Raw genomic sequence first — 16,541 nt, 5'->3', positions numbered from 1 at the left:
GTCGCAGAATTGGCCCTTCGGTCAAAGGTTATTTCCAAGGAGATCGCACGCAAAAAAGTTGGGGCGAAGCGCTGCGTTGTTCCACTGCTTAAAAATTTAGTTCTATGGTTAGCCTTGCTTAATTTCAATTCCTAACCTGCTGAGCAATATTTAGTCACGTATTTCACAAAGACTAATTTAGTGGTAATTCAAGACGGTATCTTTGTTGAAAATATCTGTAGAATTGTACTTTCCCAAAAAAACTTGTAGCGCAACAATAGACCGGATCACAACCACATTGCTACGCGGAAGCATGTGTGTGTGTTGTTGTCAAGCGGTGATCCAACAAGAGCGGTAAACAACACAGTGCCAATAGCGCACCGCACAGTGGAGAAAAGCCGCGACATTTACCATCGGTGCGACCATCACCAACTACCCGAGTTTGGCCCGTCCCCGTAAATAGAAACTCCGGCGAGGTATTGTGCTACATCAGGTAGCTGCGTGGGTGGGTGCCTTCTTGTAGAAGTTGTAGACGTCGCGTGTGTGGAATACCACGAACAGTTTAGACCTATTCTAAGTCGTTTCGATCAGTCTTGAAGTAGAATGAAGTGAACTCTTTAATGATAAAGAATCTTATGAGATATTAGAAGAAAATGCAGACCGTAAAAGCGAGAGATCGACTGGAAAATGTGAGGATTCATTCCCCCGAAGTGCGCGACAAATTACTGGATGATGCGAGAGAAAACGATACCCAGAAGGTGGTAAGTACACACAGAGTTTAAAAATGTAGCCAGAATGCCCGAAAATTCGGGTAAGAAGATATTCAAATTGTAGAATCAATGTTCTTCAATATTTTGTAGTTTACACTATAGTCATAGTATGTAGTTATAACTTATATAGAGGTCTAGTAGTAGTAGATCTTGTCTAGGGTCTAGGCCTATTTAGTTTTGATAATTTTGATAATGTGGACTGAGTGTGGACAGCTAGCAGTGAGCGACTGCTGGATGGTGGAAGTGATGGGGAGTGAATGGCAGTGTGTTATAGAGGATGGCATTTTGACACTGAAATTCTGATCATTGTGAAGCCTGCAGCAGAGGTTTGCTCCTGTAACTGTAGCCTTTGTTTCTACTCTTTAAGGACTTTATACGTTATGCCATTTTTTTTTTTAATACTTCAGGAGCTGTTTTGTTAGATGTTCTGAAATACCTTCCTTCCCAGACCCAGTGTCACTGTAGACCAGGTCTAGACTGTAGAAGTTTTCTTGACCTAGGCCTAACATTGACCGACAAGTATGTCTAATTCCGCGAAAAACTTTTCATTTAGGCCTATAGTAATGACATTTGCTGGGTCAGTTTTTCGCTTAAACTGACCCAGCAAATGTCATTACTACAATGAGAAGTTTTTCGCGGAATTAGACATACTTGTCGGTCAAGGCCTAACAGTGAGTTAGGCTTATTTGGTTTTTTTTTTTTTTTAATTCAATTTCAAGATCCTACTAACACTGTTACATTGTTGAGCTGATTGTTGTCCAAGTATATGCCCACATTTGATGATATGCCAGTCATCTAAACCAATTCAATTGACAATGACCGTGATAGGAGTTTATCTGATATCTGACGATATATAGACAATGTTGCCATTGTTGATTAATATCTAGTTAATGTCTATTCTTTTCTTAGTTTTATTTCTCTTTTTTTCATTGCTCTAGTCTACCATTAGAATCATTTACACATAATACAATGTACAGTACACAGTCACAGTTGGTTTAAAAAAAAAAAAAAGCAGCCCTCTTTTTTCCAATATTCGTCTGTTTCCAAAATGAGGATTTCCATTATTCCACATGACTACTCTGTTTCAGATAGATAGCTACAAGTGACTATTTAAAAGGTCCTCATCACCAAAGAAATTATGAAATATCAATGTTGGCTTTCCTTCTTTGAAACCTAACAGTTCACCAGGAGGTATGCTTGGAGAAGAAAGTTAGAGGAGCTACCTGAGCAGACAGAGCCAGCATCATCCCCACAGGCGCTGGTAGACAGGCGCCCCTGGAGCACTCCGGTACCGAGTAGGGCCAGCATGGCCTCAGCAGGCAGCTCACGGTCTGCTCTGGACCAGACGGCCAGCATTCAGAACTGGCTCTGCCAGAAGGCTGTCCGGCATGTCCAGGTGAGTTAATAACAGTGGGTTTGCTGTGCTTAGTAAGCTGTGCTGAGAGAGGACACCAACAATATTTGAATTCTTTAGTCTTTAGATGTTTTTATTGTTTTCCTTTCTTTATGAATAAGAATTATCCAAGGGAGGAAACATTAGGCAAATAATCATCTAGTCGTAATTAGAATATGTGACCCGCTACAACAAAAGGATCCTAAAGTCGCTGACGGGTGAGCCGAGCATGGCCCAGAAAAATGCTATTTTCAGGCTTTTCCTTTGATCATTTAGCTTTGAAATTTCGGCAGGTGATAGAAGATACATTAGACTACAAAATTATGTTAAAAACAGAAATCCGAACGTTTTGAGAGATTTTGGTGATCTGACTTCAAACTCGATTTTCTCGGCTCACCCGTCAGCGACTTTAGGATCCTTTTGTTGTAGCGGGTCACATACTTTGTATGAGTACCAGTACCACATGCATTTCTGACTATGGTACGATCTTGTTTGTCATACCCATATTTACTATTTTTTTCCATTTTAATATTTTTTGTTTCCCCGCATGAAATGATCTGATTGAATATGACTCTCCTCATGTAACAAGTATGTTTCACTTTTATTTCAAGAAGGTGCAGAATTGATAGTCAGTTGATCTATTTTTGTTTAAAGATTTTAAAGTGCAAAAATAGGAATGTAATTAATATGTAGAGGTGCATATTTTTCTCACTTGGTAGATGGATAGACAAATGGGTTGTCAATAGATCAATTGATCAAACTTACAAATATATAGAGGAAGGGAAGGGGTGAAGAAAGCAGTTAAAAAAGAAAGAACACTGTCTAAAGAGAAAAGAGCTTTGCAAGTTTGGAGATATAATACAAAAGGTGAAAAAGGCAAGATGAATAGGTAACAATGAATCAACAAATCCAATCCAAAACAAAGGGAGAGGAATTTCTATCATTGGATTGCAGTGGGCATTGATTTAGCATTATTTCTCTCATGTGGCCCATATTGATCTGAGGTTTTGATGGCCTTTGTTAGCACTGTCAACTGCATTGCATGCAAAGACAATTCAGTTGGCACACATGTGTCGGCTTGTTGTGATAAGTAGCGTTAGTAACAATTGCAGTGTTTAGTTTTTGTACTCACTGCAATCGAAGTTTCTTTTCTTAGCTTGTGTCCTCGACAGCAAGTCAATTGTGTGACTCGACTTGATGCAGATTTCAGAGCTCTTAAAGGAAGTACTCTGTACAAATTGAAACTTGAAGTGTATCACCCCAAAGAAAGAAAATGAGCGAGACAACATTGCACTTTTGAGTAGTAAATATTTAGGAGTGAGTATTAAAGAAGCGGATACTGATTCACATTTTATTTTAAAGTTCTTTTTTTCTCACCTGCATAAGCACTCAGTTATCAGATTGCAGTTAAATTTGAGTCTATTAGGGACTTAATTTTATTATTTATTACCTAATCAATTTGCTTGTTTTTATTTCAATTATCTTTTTTTTTTTGTTGCATGCCAATAAACAACACTGTCCAATGCCATCAGGGGCCCGTTTCATAAAACTTGTCATCAGTGACAAGTTGTCATAGATGTGACAAGCTACTGAAATCCTTGCATCTGCAGCCCGTTTCATAAAACTTGTCATCAGTGACAACTGCTACATTTCTTTGACAAATTTGCTCTCAGCCAATCAGATGCAAGGATTTCAGTAGCTTGTCACATCTATGACAACTTGTCACTGATGACAAGTTTTATGAAACAGGCTCCTGATTGGCTGAGAGCAAATTTGTCATACGGTAGAAATGTGGCAGTTGTCACTAATGACAAGTTTTATGAAATGGGCCCCAGGTCTTCAGTGATTGGTATTTGATGATAAACTGTACTTGACTGCACAGTGAGAAGAATTTTCATGCTTGCCCTGATTCTACCTGGTGTGAAAAGCCAGAGTAACAAAAGAGCTTTCTCACGTGTCACATGGGACAATGGCTATTGCTTCTTTTGTTTGCTCTGGAAGGGAAGAATTAGATACCCTCTTGTAAAGAACTCTTCACAAACAATTAACTTCACGAACAACACTGTATTGCTCTCCCTTTCTTCTCTGACACTGCTTACTTGATTGGAAGTGGGCTTAAAATTTCTGTAGCCTTCCCTTGGGAGGATCGGGGAACTACTTGTGAAGATGAAAAGATTTGATAATAGGAGTGAAATTCAAAGGGTACTTTCATGAGATGGCACACATGTTTGCACAATGTTGTGTCGTCATCAAAAATACAGTTCTTTCATCGAATTCAACTTGCCTATTTCTTTATAGCTCATTCAGCACCACTAAGGACAATCAATTCTGTAGTGACTGTGAAGTTTGAGGGTTACTGAGTTTAGAATACACAACTTTGTATTTATACATGTTGTACATTGTACATGTGCATGTACATTGTATGTCACATTTGTGCTGGTCCTACTGTAGCAATCTATTTGTTCAATTATACAGATCTTTGCTGGGTTTGAACATTTCCAATTTTCACCTATTTTGCTTGCGATTACCAGTTATTTTAGTTTCTATACAGTGTTTTCCAATATCAAGATCAAACCATGGCTTGCTGGTGTGTTCCCCAAGTATCCCTTATCATCTTTCAATACTCAGTTGGGATCCTTGAAAAAATGAAAGATGAGATGATATTAAAACTGCTGATGGTACTATTTGAATGTCACACTTGACGAAGAAGTGTTTAAAAGTATGTGCTTTATAGTGTCTGAATATAGTTCACTACAATGTGACCATAGACACTGAAAGGCCAGAAAACAGGCTGTTTGTCGAGTTGGACACTGGTTCACATGAGTCCTACAGGCCTTTTCACTGAATTTTTAATGAGATCTCCATTGAGGGAGCACCATTGGTTATGACTCCTTGACAGACCGTCTTCTTTGGTTTGAAAAATCAATATTCTTACCTCTGGAGAAAGATCTTCCCATGATCATCTAAAATCAGAGGATAGGGATTGTGCATTGATGGAGGTTGCTAGTACAAGAGAATCCGCCAATCTATAGCATCTTAGACAATAGTCGAGATTCATTCAATTGGGTCATTAATCAATATCAGAGCTCATTGCTGAAGGGAGATCAGCGATTGTGGCGTCGATGGGGGGGGGGGGGGAGGAGGGGTTGAAGGATTGTGTTGCTGTTAGAAACGAGGAGGAGGGCACGCATCCAGCTTCAAAAGCAGATTTATTAGCAGAAGATATTATCTGTGTTGATGTATTTTGTGTAGAGTTATCTTTAAATGCAGGTCACAAACATGACCATGAACTCAGTATGAAGTTCATAGTACATAGGCAAATCAAAGATAACTTGGCAAATAAAAGGGAGAGAGATTGGGAGGGGGGGTGAGGGTATTTCTTGTTTTGAAAGAATAGGGAAATGGCAAATAGTCTGAAGCATGGATAAGAGAGAGAAATGTAGTGTTGTATCATATGTGATGCGCTCCGTCGGAATGAGTCAAAAGTCGCAAAAAATGAAATCGTAGTTATGCCTATATATGAATTCTACAGACTCTAAGCTTTACACTGATATATAATACAACTCATTTCGACATCCCTATAGATCATAAAAACGAATATTAACTACGCTTATGATGTCAGTCCATTTTCTAAATAACGGAGAAAATCGCTCTCAAAGTTCAGGCTATGTTCAAGCTCACGACCTGTTTCTTTCACGGGACGAAACAATACAACAGTCCTGCTTAGCGACGGCATTTACGCTCCATCGCACGCACTACCATATAAGGCGATAGCTTGGGTGTGTAAGATAATTAACCAATCGCAGGACAGGTCTATCATTAACGATTCTGACCAATACGGCAGCCCGAATGTAAACTTCGGTGCGTTTGTGTCCGTGCCGCTGCCGCCGCATGAATGAGTCGGTACGCGTTGTGTGTCGGCTGCGGTGTAGTTTGCCGCAAGTTTTGAACTCACAAACAATAGGAAACAGTAGAGAGAAAAAAAGGCACGCAATGCGTATTACGAGAAGCGTCTTTTAGTGAGGGCGTTGATCGCTTCCATTCTCCTCCCATGTTGTTGTCAATGGACACGTTTAGCAAGTACCAATAGCTAAATAGAACCTGTGAACCCATTGTAGGCGGGAGTTCAAAAGACAGCATCGGTAGAGAAAATCAATGAAGTTAATTAACGATAGTCGTCTTTTGAGATCGTGTTCTTTGCATGTACTAAAAACCCTCAAATTATGCACATGGTCGTAATGTTGCAGAGCATCGAAGACTGCTTTCGCGTCTGTTCTGCTCCAGCTGTATACAGTCGTAACATTCTGAATTCCCGCCATATTAGGCACATTCCTTTATATAGACGTTGCGTCCACAGTAATTATCGCTTATTACACTTGCCAATGCTGCACATACTATACGTATCAGAAGCAAAGGTTGATGTAGGCCTGAGAGCTTCACGTTGGGTTTATATTATGATTGTATCATAAATATACTTCTTATTCTCCGTCACTTTTGTAATACCATAGCATACTTCTGGCTTAAGCTTAATGTTTTTACATCACATTTACAGTTACAATCTTTCTGCATTGGGGATAGATAATTATACTGACAAATATTCGGAATTAATACTTAGGCCTTCCTCATTTCGTTTTGTATTCACAAACCTTACTAAAATAAAAGTGATTGCTTGATTACTGTCGGGTAAAGGAACCACCGGAAAAGGAACCGCATTTGATTTTCTTGTTAACGAATCTAAGCTAATAGCGAACCATATTTCATTGTGTGATTAACGAACCTTCAGAACAATCAATTGTATTACCCCCCCCCCCAAAAAAAAAGCATTTCAATGTCATGCGTTGTCAATAGTGGTAAAAGGCCCGTTTTTATTTCGTAGTGTGTCTCAGTACTCCTGTGTTTATTTTTAAGGATGTGCCTCTTTTTATGATTGCGATTGATGTTCAACTATTTCTTTCCCGCAAGCTTGAAAAGGAAGAAGCTAACATTGAGGCAAGGAGACGAGTTTTCTTCCATGAGATACAATCATTAGGACATACATTAAAATTCCCGAAAGTTGTGTGATTGCCTATGCGCTAAAGAATTACAAGTTGTACATGTATGTCCATTACATGTATCAGGCACTATACAAAACGGTTGAAATGTGCTGAAAGTCGAACTTTTTTTTCTATTTCTATTTCAAGCGGGGATAGACTAGAAATTAGTTTGTCTATACTGGCAGGAGACATTAGTTTTCCAGTACATACTCCGCATTTAAACAGTCGCCATATTTTCGTGGTCAGAATCAGATAATGGACACGTGATATATTATAAAAATGAAAATACAAAACAACGAACATGTCATAATATGAACAAACATTATGAATTTATACTTACCTGTAATATTCTGCATAAAAAACAAGCACGCCAATTACATAATTTAATAGAATTAATAGAACACACTGTACACAGCGATATCATGCATGGCAGATCCACTGATCAAATCAAGTTCAATTGGTGAGAAAGCTAAATGAAGTTAAAAAGTTGACTTCTTTACGTTTCTCTTTCAATTTATGAAAACAGAATTACATTGTACATCTGTTGAAGCGGATTGTCTCTCTTGCGAACGATCGTCATACATGTATATAGCATTGTTAGTCTTCTGAGCAAATCCGAAACCCTAAATACTTTAATTTCTGCTTGATAATGTAATAACCATTTTAACTTTATAAAGGACTCGCAAATTCAAAGTTTCAAACCATATACTAAATCATTACATTGTACACAATGTATTTTAATGCGTTGTGCGTTAGCATGTTAATAGCATCAATCTGCCTTTTATTTTCCGTACGTATAAAGCGCACAGAAACGTAACCAAACGTTACCAAATACAGTGGAATGCATTGTACGGCGTGGTATTATCATTAGAAGTATATCCCATTCCTTTTTACTTTTATTTGCTTGAAGCAGTATAGTCAAACCATGTGTCATTTTCGTAGCGACATCACTTAGGAATTAGAATGTATGAAGATAATCGTTACTTAATTATTTTGCGCTAATAGCATTTGCATTTTCCAACTGTTATTGACAGGATTATGTTACTGTGATGGTTACGATTACGAATGTTGGTTATGAATTCAAAAAGACTTGTTCATTAATCGAACTATAAAGGTAATAGTCGTTTTGAAAGTAGTTCGGTACAAGTTCAAAACGCAATCCAATCGAAGTCATCGTCATAGGGGGAACTGATAGCTCTAGAAAACTTGTTTAGGCCAGTAAAGATTGCCGTATGCAATCTTTGTCGAAAGTTTTGACTTAGGCCATCTTTTGAGTATTTTGAGAAATTATATAAAGAACTATTTGTTTTGATTATGTCAAGAATTAGTTTGAACTATGAGAATAAAAAGACGTGGTTACCTCAGCAATGTCGTAGTGCGATTAGACATGATGGGTAAAGTGAATTCATGACTTGTTGACTTATCCTTACGGAATTGATGATCACTTCTGTAAACCATCAGTTAAGTCTTGTAGATGATACCTTTGTAATCGTAGTCAAAATTCTTTTGAGCGATGAGACGAAAACCAACAAACAAAATGCCATGTATCATCGCTCGAGTTTCCAACATTTGGCGTCACCCGACCAACAATAAGTGTCGAATCAAATGGAACATTATATTGTGGGATAGCAGACTGTGTTACGATTTTTAAATATTGCGAGCAATTGTTAAAAAAAAAGAAAGAGAAAATGAGGCAAAGTTCAAGAAATTCGAAAAAGCATGTAAATGCAGGCGATCATGTTTAATAGTCAAAGTAAGAGATTAATATCGGCCATGCGGATGAATATGATTGCCTTATTTACATGTCTGATTTTTGTAAACTATGTTATATTCAAATTTAAGTTCCCTTCCCTCGATAAAAGTTGTGTTGGGTTTTCGCTAAAGGCATTTATTAGGAAACGCTATAAAAAAAACGACAACAAATGCTTACTATACATCAAGAGATGACCTATACATACATGAAACACAAAAATTCTGTACGTTCTTATATAATACAACTGCTTGTTTGTTTGTTTTGAATTACCATGGTCTTTGTCGGGGTAAAGATGAAGAAAAATAGTAGAGTGTATCATTCTCAAATCCGGATTATTGCGATAAGTGTGTATTCCCGCCCTTTCTATACAGGTTAACGATTTGAGCTTGGTATGCTTTTATAAAAGCCTGGATGGTGTCACGCAGAAGAACTGATTCCGCGATCGCTTTTAGCTTTTCATAAAATTCACGTTTTAAGATAGTAACGATAGCTTGTAAGAGATAAAGTAAGTTAGCGTCCCTGACTGTGGTTCTGAACACAAAAGGGGACTGAAAAATTCTTTTACAAATTAGCAGACATAATGCCGATCCTCCAACACTGTTGCTCCATTACAGTTTGTCACTGATTCTGCTATCAATGGCGAAGAAAGAATACTGGTTTCGTGATTATCCACCCCTTGATAGCAGGAAGTTTACCTTTGATTGTTCAAGGCTTCGTTGATGCGGGGTTTACTCGGATAAAAGGCGTGAACAGTGTCGCCCGAGTTCTTTCATTCGAATTCCTCACAATACACAATTCAATAGGCAATTAGCGCTGCTACTTCGCAAAGCTGTTAGCCAAATTCTTTGCAGACTTGACCTCTCACATGTCAGCTACACGTAATACACGACAAACAACTATCATTTCAAACATTCTGATAATAAACAAAAATGAAGAAGCACACTTTTGAGTAGCGACACAGCTTTCTGTCACTTTCTCAAATAGGTCTTACTTCTAAAAAATACAAAGATGACAAGAGTCAGTATATCCTCCAAAGGGAACACGAGCTATTTGGGCATAATAATAATGTTAGTCTTCCGATTTCTCTCCATGCCGTCACGGCCCAAACCATCATGAGTAAATAGGGCAATAATTTTTATTAACCAGGGAAATAATATTACGCATTACATACATTTGGCTAATTATCACACGAATTGTCGACTTTATAAAAACGAGAATAATTGACAACTTAGGCCCTACTATATCTCCAAAGATGAACTTTAAACAGCAAGTCACATACCAGGGAACGAAAGTTATAATCATTTGAATGAATTCATTAATGAGGCCAATAACCGTTGTAAAAGTACACACACGCATCACTAGAGAGGTTTCAAGTTCGATATGTGATCATTTTAGCTCATTGATGAAGTATCATAAATTTTGCGTGATCGTCGTTGGAATAAAATTTTTCAGCGCCATTTGTGCGTCACATCAATCACCACTTCTTGAAATGTGGTGCATGTATCAAACACAACTCGCTGGTCGTGCAATTGATAGCCTTGGTCAGCTCACTGTTATTGCGTAATTCTAAAGCCCTCGCCGCCGCCGCCGCACGCACCATGCTTTGTTTTGTCTTCAATGGGGTCAAGAGCAATGCTTCATTAGCATACGCCCTAGCAACGGAGGCGGAGTCTCGATCGGGCGAGAACAATAGGTGCGAAACGCAACGCAAAGGCGAGCGTTCGAAAAAAATGTAACCGAAAAAAAATGGTCTCAGAAAAACTGTGATTTGGGACACTTGTACTCATTTTTACACGCTGAAATTTTCTGTACAAATAGATAAAACATCAAGGAATCAAAATCCGTCATAAAAAAATTTCGACCCGAGCAGTGCTTCCCCTTCATTTTCGGCTCATTACGGGAAAACTCCTCGTGCGACTTATGACTCATTTTGTTGGAGCGTCACACATATGTGCATGTACATGAAGTGCAGGATTGACATTTCCTAGTTAGAACATGGACCACTGCAGACATCTGTATATCATTGATGCATTCTTGTTATCTGGGCTTCGGCCACTATTTATTGCTGGTGTCCTTGGTTGCCGAGTTTGTAGGCCTCCAGTAAAATAGGTACATTTGAAGGAATATGAAGCTACTGATTCTGGTTTATTACCTGGTAGGTTGTATATTGTACGAGCTGAAATTTTCGCGTACAGATATTTTCGCGAATTGGTCCTTCGAGGACATTTTTGCGTGTTGTTAATTTCGCGGTTGCGAGGGTCTTAAACTGAACTTACTTATTTGCTCGTTGTTATTTTCGCGTGTTGTTATTTTCGCGATTCAAAGGCGATTCGCGAAATTCGCGAAAATAAAACCACCGCGAAAATTTCAGCTCATACAGTAATTGATTGGTCCATTTCTAAACAAACTATGTAGGAGATACCTCATGAATATCTGCATGTGTAGCTACAAAGGTACAGGGTCCTTGGAGGGTAGGTGATGTTCATTCTGTTTACTCTTCTGCTGTCTACTTCACTAATGGTGTAGGTTTGTTTGCAAAGGCGCTAGAGTCTACAAGTAGTTCAATGGCTTAATGAACACAGCCTTGGTGCAGTCAGATGTATGGCTGCTCTGCAGCAATTGTCATAGCAACCCATTGTGTAATGAACTGCTCACTAATTAGTGTGCAGAGATGGTCCATTGTTATAATGTCAACTACTGGTTAGTATGTGTCTGGGTTCTGCAATTTATTTATTGATTGTGGAATTAAAAAAAAAAAAAGAATAGTGTATGGTTCTACAGTCCCTGTAGGGAATATTAAAAGTAGGCTACAGTCAATACTTAAAACAAAAACAAGTTGTGGAATTGAAACTTGAAGGGAATGCTCAGCCTTTAAGTGTTTGGATAACTCTTTCATTTCTGTTACAATAAAAAATTGCTTGCCATGTTTGTAAGGCACTGGTAAGATCTAGTTGATATTTTTGACCCCCTCCATATCTACTCATGACAACTGAATTTTCAATTTAGAAGTCTTCAATTACTGTTTTAAGTGTGAAGATTGCATGAAATTACTATTTTTCTTCCATGACTATCTTTTCAGGAGAAGGCAGATCCTGAATCCAAGGAAACGAAGAAGATGTACATGGACGTCCTGAATACAGAGAAGACATTTGTCAAAGTAAGTACCATATAACTGCAATACATGCAAAGCTGCATGTTGTCCCAAGTTCGGACTTCTACACCAGATAAAAACATACACCAATTGTGCGCTTACATTGTTTTCTATACTGGATGTTTCACGGGTGCAAAGTTACAGTACACAGTGTGTTTTCTCAAATTTATCAGATGTACTTGTACTCTGTACTTGCAATATTTTTCGGAGCGTGCGAGCCTAAGAATGCAAGAAATCCCACTTCACTTCTCTCGAGAGCAGGGTGCAGCCCAAGTGAAGTGGTATATCATGCTTGTACACACAACACCTAGAAAATTATAAAACAGATAATGCCCCCCATGGTATGCCCAGGAGTTATTTGTGGTAATGAAAAAAAAAAACAAACAACAAAAACGAAAACAACAAGAAGCAAATCTTATCATGCCAGAAAGAACATAGATTGTATGTAAATGAAATATGACACTGTGACATACTGTAAAGCAAGAAATATTTGCACTATAAGATTTTCACAAATTGGAGCTGTCAGCCTTTTTTTTTTTTGCAGCATGAAATTTTTGTGAATTGCCATAATTGGCATCCAATGCATTACAGTGTAGACAAAAACTTTCAGGTGCATTTTAATTTCCTGAATCTTGGCTCTTGTGAAATTTGTGAAATTAAAATGCACGCGAACATTTCTGGCTTTACAGTAATTCTTTTTGTTATGGATTCCAAAGCAATGATTCCACATCCTAGGAGGTGTTTTTCCAGACTCGTGACTGATGATGGATTCTGTTTTTCTTTTCCAATCACCTCATCTCAGGACGTAGACCACTACCTCATGAACAAATCCTTCCTGGACCTGCGCAAAAAGGAAATGCTGTACAAGAAGTGGAGCGAGAGGATCTGGGAGCCGATCGACAGCAGCATCTACCGCGAGATGAAGAACTACCCCAAGGTGGACCGGAGGAAGCGAAACATCTACAAGGAATACCTTCGCCATGGCAACAGGAAGGTGAGAGGAGAGGAGAAGGAAAACAAATCAACACAACATGTTTTCTTTTTTTAGTATAGTTTAATCTAAAGTGTTTACAGAAAGTGACAGGTTTGTGATAAACACTGTGCAGCATCATAAGAAAGTGCACAGATACTGCACAAATATTGTAATAACATGATTGCTTCATTTGTTTGGCATATCTGCAGCCAACGTCTGCCTGAACATGAGCCTTTCTAGCTTGTAACTTTGTAATCTTTTGCCTTTACTAGATTTGACAAGACTTTCGCTGGTCTGTAAATTTGTATGACTGTTACTCTATTCATCAGTCAACTCAGACAATATTGAAGTTCAGCCTATAAGAGGACCACACAGCTATAATTGCATGTAGATCCGTATTTTGATCACATGCTTTTAACACTGAAAGTTCTTCTATTTGTTTTACTCTTGCTCTCGATTTTAAGGAACCGAGAATGTTTGTATTCAGAAAATTTGATTCATTTGCCAATCCAGGGTTTTGTGTTCCTGGACACCTATGACCAGGAAGAATACGATCCCATGAAGCTGGTTGTTCCAAGACCGGCTCCCCTCAAGATTCACCGAAACACCCAAGAAGACCCGACCCTACACCAGGAGCGGGAGAGGAACAATGAGGATAGGACCATCCTAGCTTGCCAAACAGGTAACGGTCCTACTACCACTGGTCCTCCTGCCTTGACATGTGCTGATTTACAAAGAATGCTAGAATTATCTTCATCTGGTATTACCCTAGCCATAGATTGCATTCCTCCCCCCTTATTTAACTGTAAATTTTGTACTACTTTGCCATACTTGTTCTGTGTAAAACTTCATGTATTGTTGTTTTGATTAATATAGGAAAATTAATCCTTATATCATTTTAAAGAATTACACTCAGCATGTGTTCTGATATCTGTGGTCATGTTAAAACAGAAGAATTAATTCTTTAAAGGCAAGAAAAATGTATAGAGGGAAATCACTTTTTAATGCTGCTTTCATATGGCAAAATGCTCGGAATTTCAGACTCCACCAATGATGGTGACATTATGCTTGTTTTGTGTTAATTTATTATCATTTTAGTTCAATTTGAGGAAATAATAAACGTTTCTTCATCCATTGCAGGTGAAGTTCTGCAGGACAAGGCTGTAGAGCGCCATCGCTTGCCACCGCTGCCACTGGTTCCTCTCGGTCGCCATGGAACTGAGTGTGCGACGTGGCTGGCCATGCCTCTCCACGACATCGAGAGTCCGGTCAGGCTAGCCAGTCGGCGGAGGATGAACCCTGCCTTCAACGATACCCATTTCGACTTCTCACAACCGCTGTACAGCCCCGAGAATCGGCTGCTGGAGAATTCTCTGCAGCCATCCAGTCCTCCGCAGGCAGCCATGGTATCAACGTAACCATAGCAACAGCATGGGCACTGTCTCCTCATCCCTCTATTCTGAAATGATGAATTTTACATTACCATCATCCTGACCCGTTTCTCCCTCGATTTTATTCCTCTATTGACACAACCACTCAGAAGGCACAAGTTTCTGTAGCTGACATGATAGACTAATTTAATCAAGACAAGCCACAAATTGTTTATCGCCAGAACTCATGTACACTGTGTGCGTGTTCTTGAAGCCATTTCAGTGGAAAAGACACAACACTCACAAGCACATTACACTGGAGTGAATTTACTTTGTCTCTTTCTGTCTAGATGTTGTCAAGTGATAAATGTGTTACACTGCAGTTTGAGACATTTTCCTTTTTTTTTTTTCCTGAATGGTCAGCTGCCAAATTGATGTTTTCTGTGTGACATAAAAACAATGTGTGTGGAGATGATAAGTTGCTCTATGCAGATATGCTGCACTGTGAGAAGCCTACTTAGATGTGCACTTTTGTTGAACACTTGGCTATGCAAAGCCACAGATGCATTCATTTTGTCAGTGTAAATGTGTCCCATGTTGAGGTATGCTCTTTGCGGGAAAAAAAAAAAAAAAAAAAAATCAGTAGCAGAACAAATAGGTGGACTTTTGTGCTTGAAATATTATGCAAATGCAATCAACTTTAATATGCACACTGCAACTATTTTTTCGTGTGTAAATATTGCGTTCTGTATGTATGATCATACATATTATATATGTGCTTTTTCTATGAATATTCTATGTAATATAAAGAGTAAATGGTACAAAATTTATAGTTAAACTTGAGATATATGTAAGTTTAAATAAGATACCTTCTTGGAATTCATAATATGTGCTAAATGATGTCATTTTCATGTTATCTGTGCTAAAAGCATCCCAGTTTCAAATGAAAATGATTCATGTACGAGTCTTCTTTCTCTCCTGGGAATCCCACAAGTGTGAAATGCCTCTAAATTGGTTCATTTTGCTAACACGGCCGTAATATCAAGTGAAAGATTAACACGAGCCTTGTGCTAGTATTATCTGATATAATTGCCATTGGATATTTCGTCATGTACTGGTAGTCAAGGTTTTATTTCTGTGTGCTTTTTTGCTGAAAGATCAGCTATAAAACTTGAAATATACCGCTGTATCCCCTTGGACATGTTGATAAAACGTTGATTGATTGATATGGATGAGGGTCATTCAATGTCGTGACTATAATTACACTGTCACTCTTCATCTATTACCACATGTCCTTGAGACCTACTCTAAAACACTCAAGCCCTCTACAGCATTCTTAACTCAGTCTGCACAAGTGAACAAAGAGTGTATGTTATTGCCAATCTTGAATGTTTCAATGTGATGCTAATTATGTGTCATTGTGGATGAAGGGAAAGTTCCTAAATGTAGCCAAAAGAACAAAATCAGCACGTCTCTATTTAGAATTGCCTGAACATATGCCTTTTTCACATCCAAATACATGTACCGTATATGATGTCCAAGTGTCCTTTTTTGTCATTGAAAGTGCCATGTATTTGCAGTGGACAGGATTTTTTTTTTTTTTTTTTGAAACACAGACTTATGCAAAAGCAGGCAACACTTCTGGAGTCCATGTATTTTTACTATGCATATTTTAGTATGAAAATACACAAGCTGCTCAACATTGAATATGTGATATGGAATGTTTAAGTCAATATCAAAGACTTTTGCTGTATTATTAATGTTAAATCAAAGGTGTGTGGTATACGACTTATCAGCATTTTGATAGTGGACATTTTTACTCAACACGAAGCAATATACATGCAACATGTAGATGGTGTAGGACATACATGTATACTGTTGAAATCACAGGGTCAATAATAAAGATTACACTTGTCATTAATTTGAACTTCATAAATGTTATTACAGATATACTAGTATCACATCGTCTGTTGAGAATGAGAAGGGCGTTAAGTTGTCTCGAACACTATGGCCCGAATTCACGAAGGTGGTACAAACAAAACCATGGTTTAAACCATGGACAAAAACCATGGAGTGCCAAGTGTCGCATGGAATATTTCGTCACGAAATCAGTCATTTC

The 16,541-nt window shown here is 38.3% G+C and overlaps 1 protein-coding gene across 1 annotated transcript; it reads left to right on the top strand.

Annotated features, from left to right (window-relative positions):
- Window positions 1-207: 207 nt before the first annotated feature.
- Window positions 208-16,045, top strand: LOC140242580 (protein FAM228B-like). The gene is made up of 6 exons (XM_072322325.1): window positions 208-740; window positions 1,930-2,145; window positions 12,008-12,085; window positions 12,882-13,073; window positions 13,566-13,734; window positions 14,193-16,045. Exons 1-6 carry the CDS (start codon window positions 633-635, stop codon window positions 14,468-14,470), a joined length of 1,041 nt encoding a protein of 346 aa, XP_072178426.1. The 5' UTR covers window positions 208-632; the 3' UTR covers window positions 14,471-16,045.
- The last annotated feature ends 496 nt before the right edge of the window (window positions 16,046-16,541 follow it).

The sequence above is a fragment of the Diadema setosum genome, chromosome 19, assembly GCF_964275005.1.
Source record: "Diadema setosum chromosome 19, eeDiaSeto1, whole genome shotgun sequence".
Taxonomy (NCBI): domain Eukaryota; kingdom Metazoa; phylum Echinodermata; class Echinoidea; order Diadematoida; family Diadematidae; genus Diadema; species Diadema setosum.
This window is presented reverse-complemented; position numbering and strand designations above follow the sequence as displayed.

Bases quoted from the DNA above. Each gene is read 5' to 3' on its own strand.
- LOC140242580 (XM_072322325.1), top strand. From the start codon at position 633: ATGCAGACCGTAAAAGCGAGAGATCGACTGGAAAATGTGAGGATTCAT. The intron at 12,086-12,881 runs GTAAGTACCATA...ACCTCATCTCAG, and splicing joins CAGAGAAGACATTTGTCAAA to GACGTAGACCACTACCTCAT. The intron at 13,074-13,565 runs GTGAGAGGAGAG...TTGCCAATCCAG, and splicing joins TTCGCCATGGCAACAGGAAG to GGTTTTGTGTTCCTGGACAC.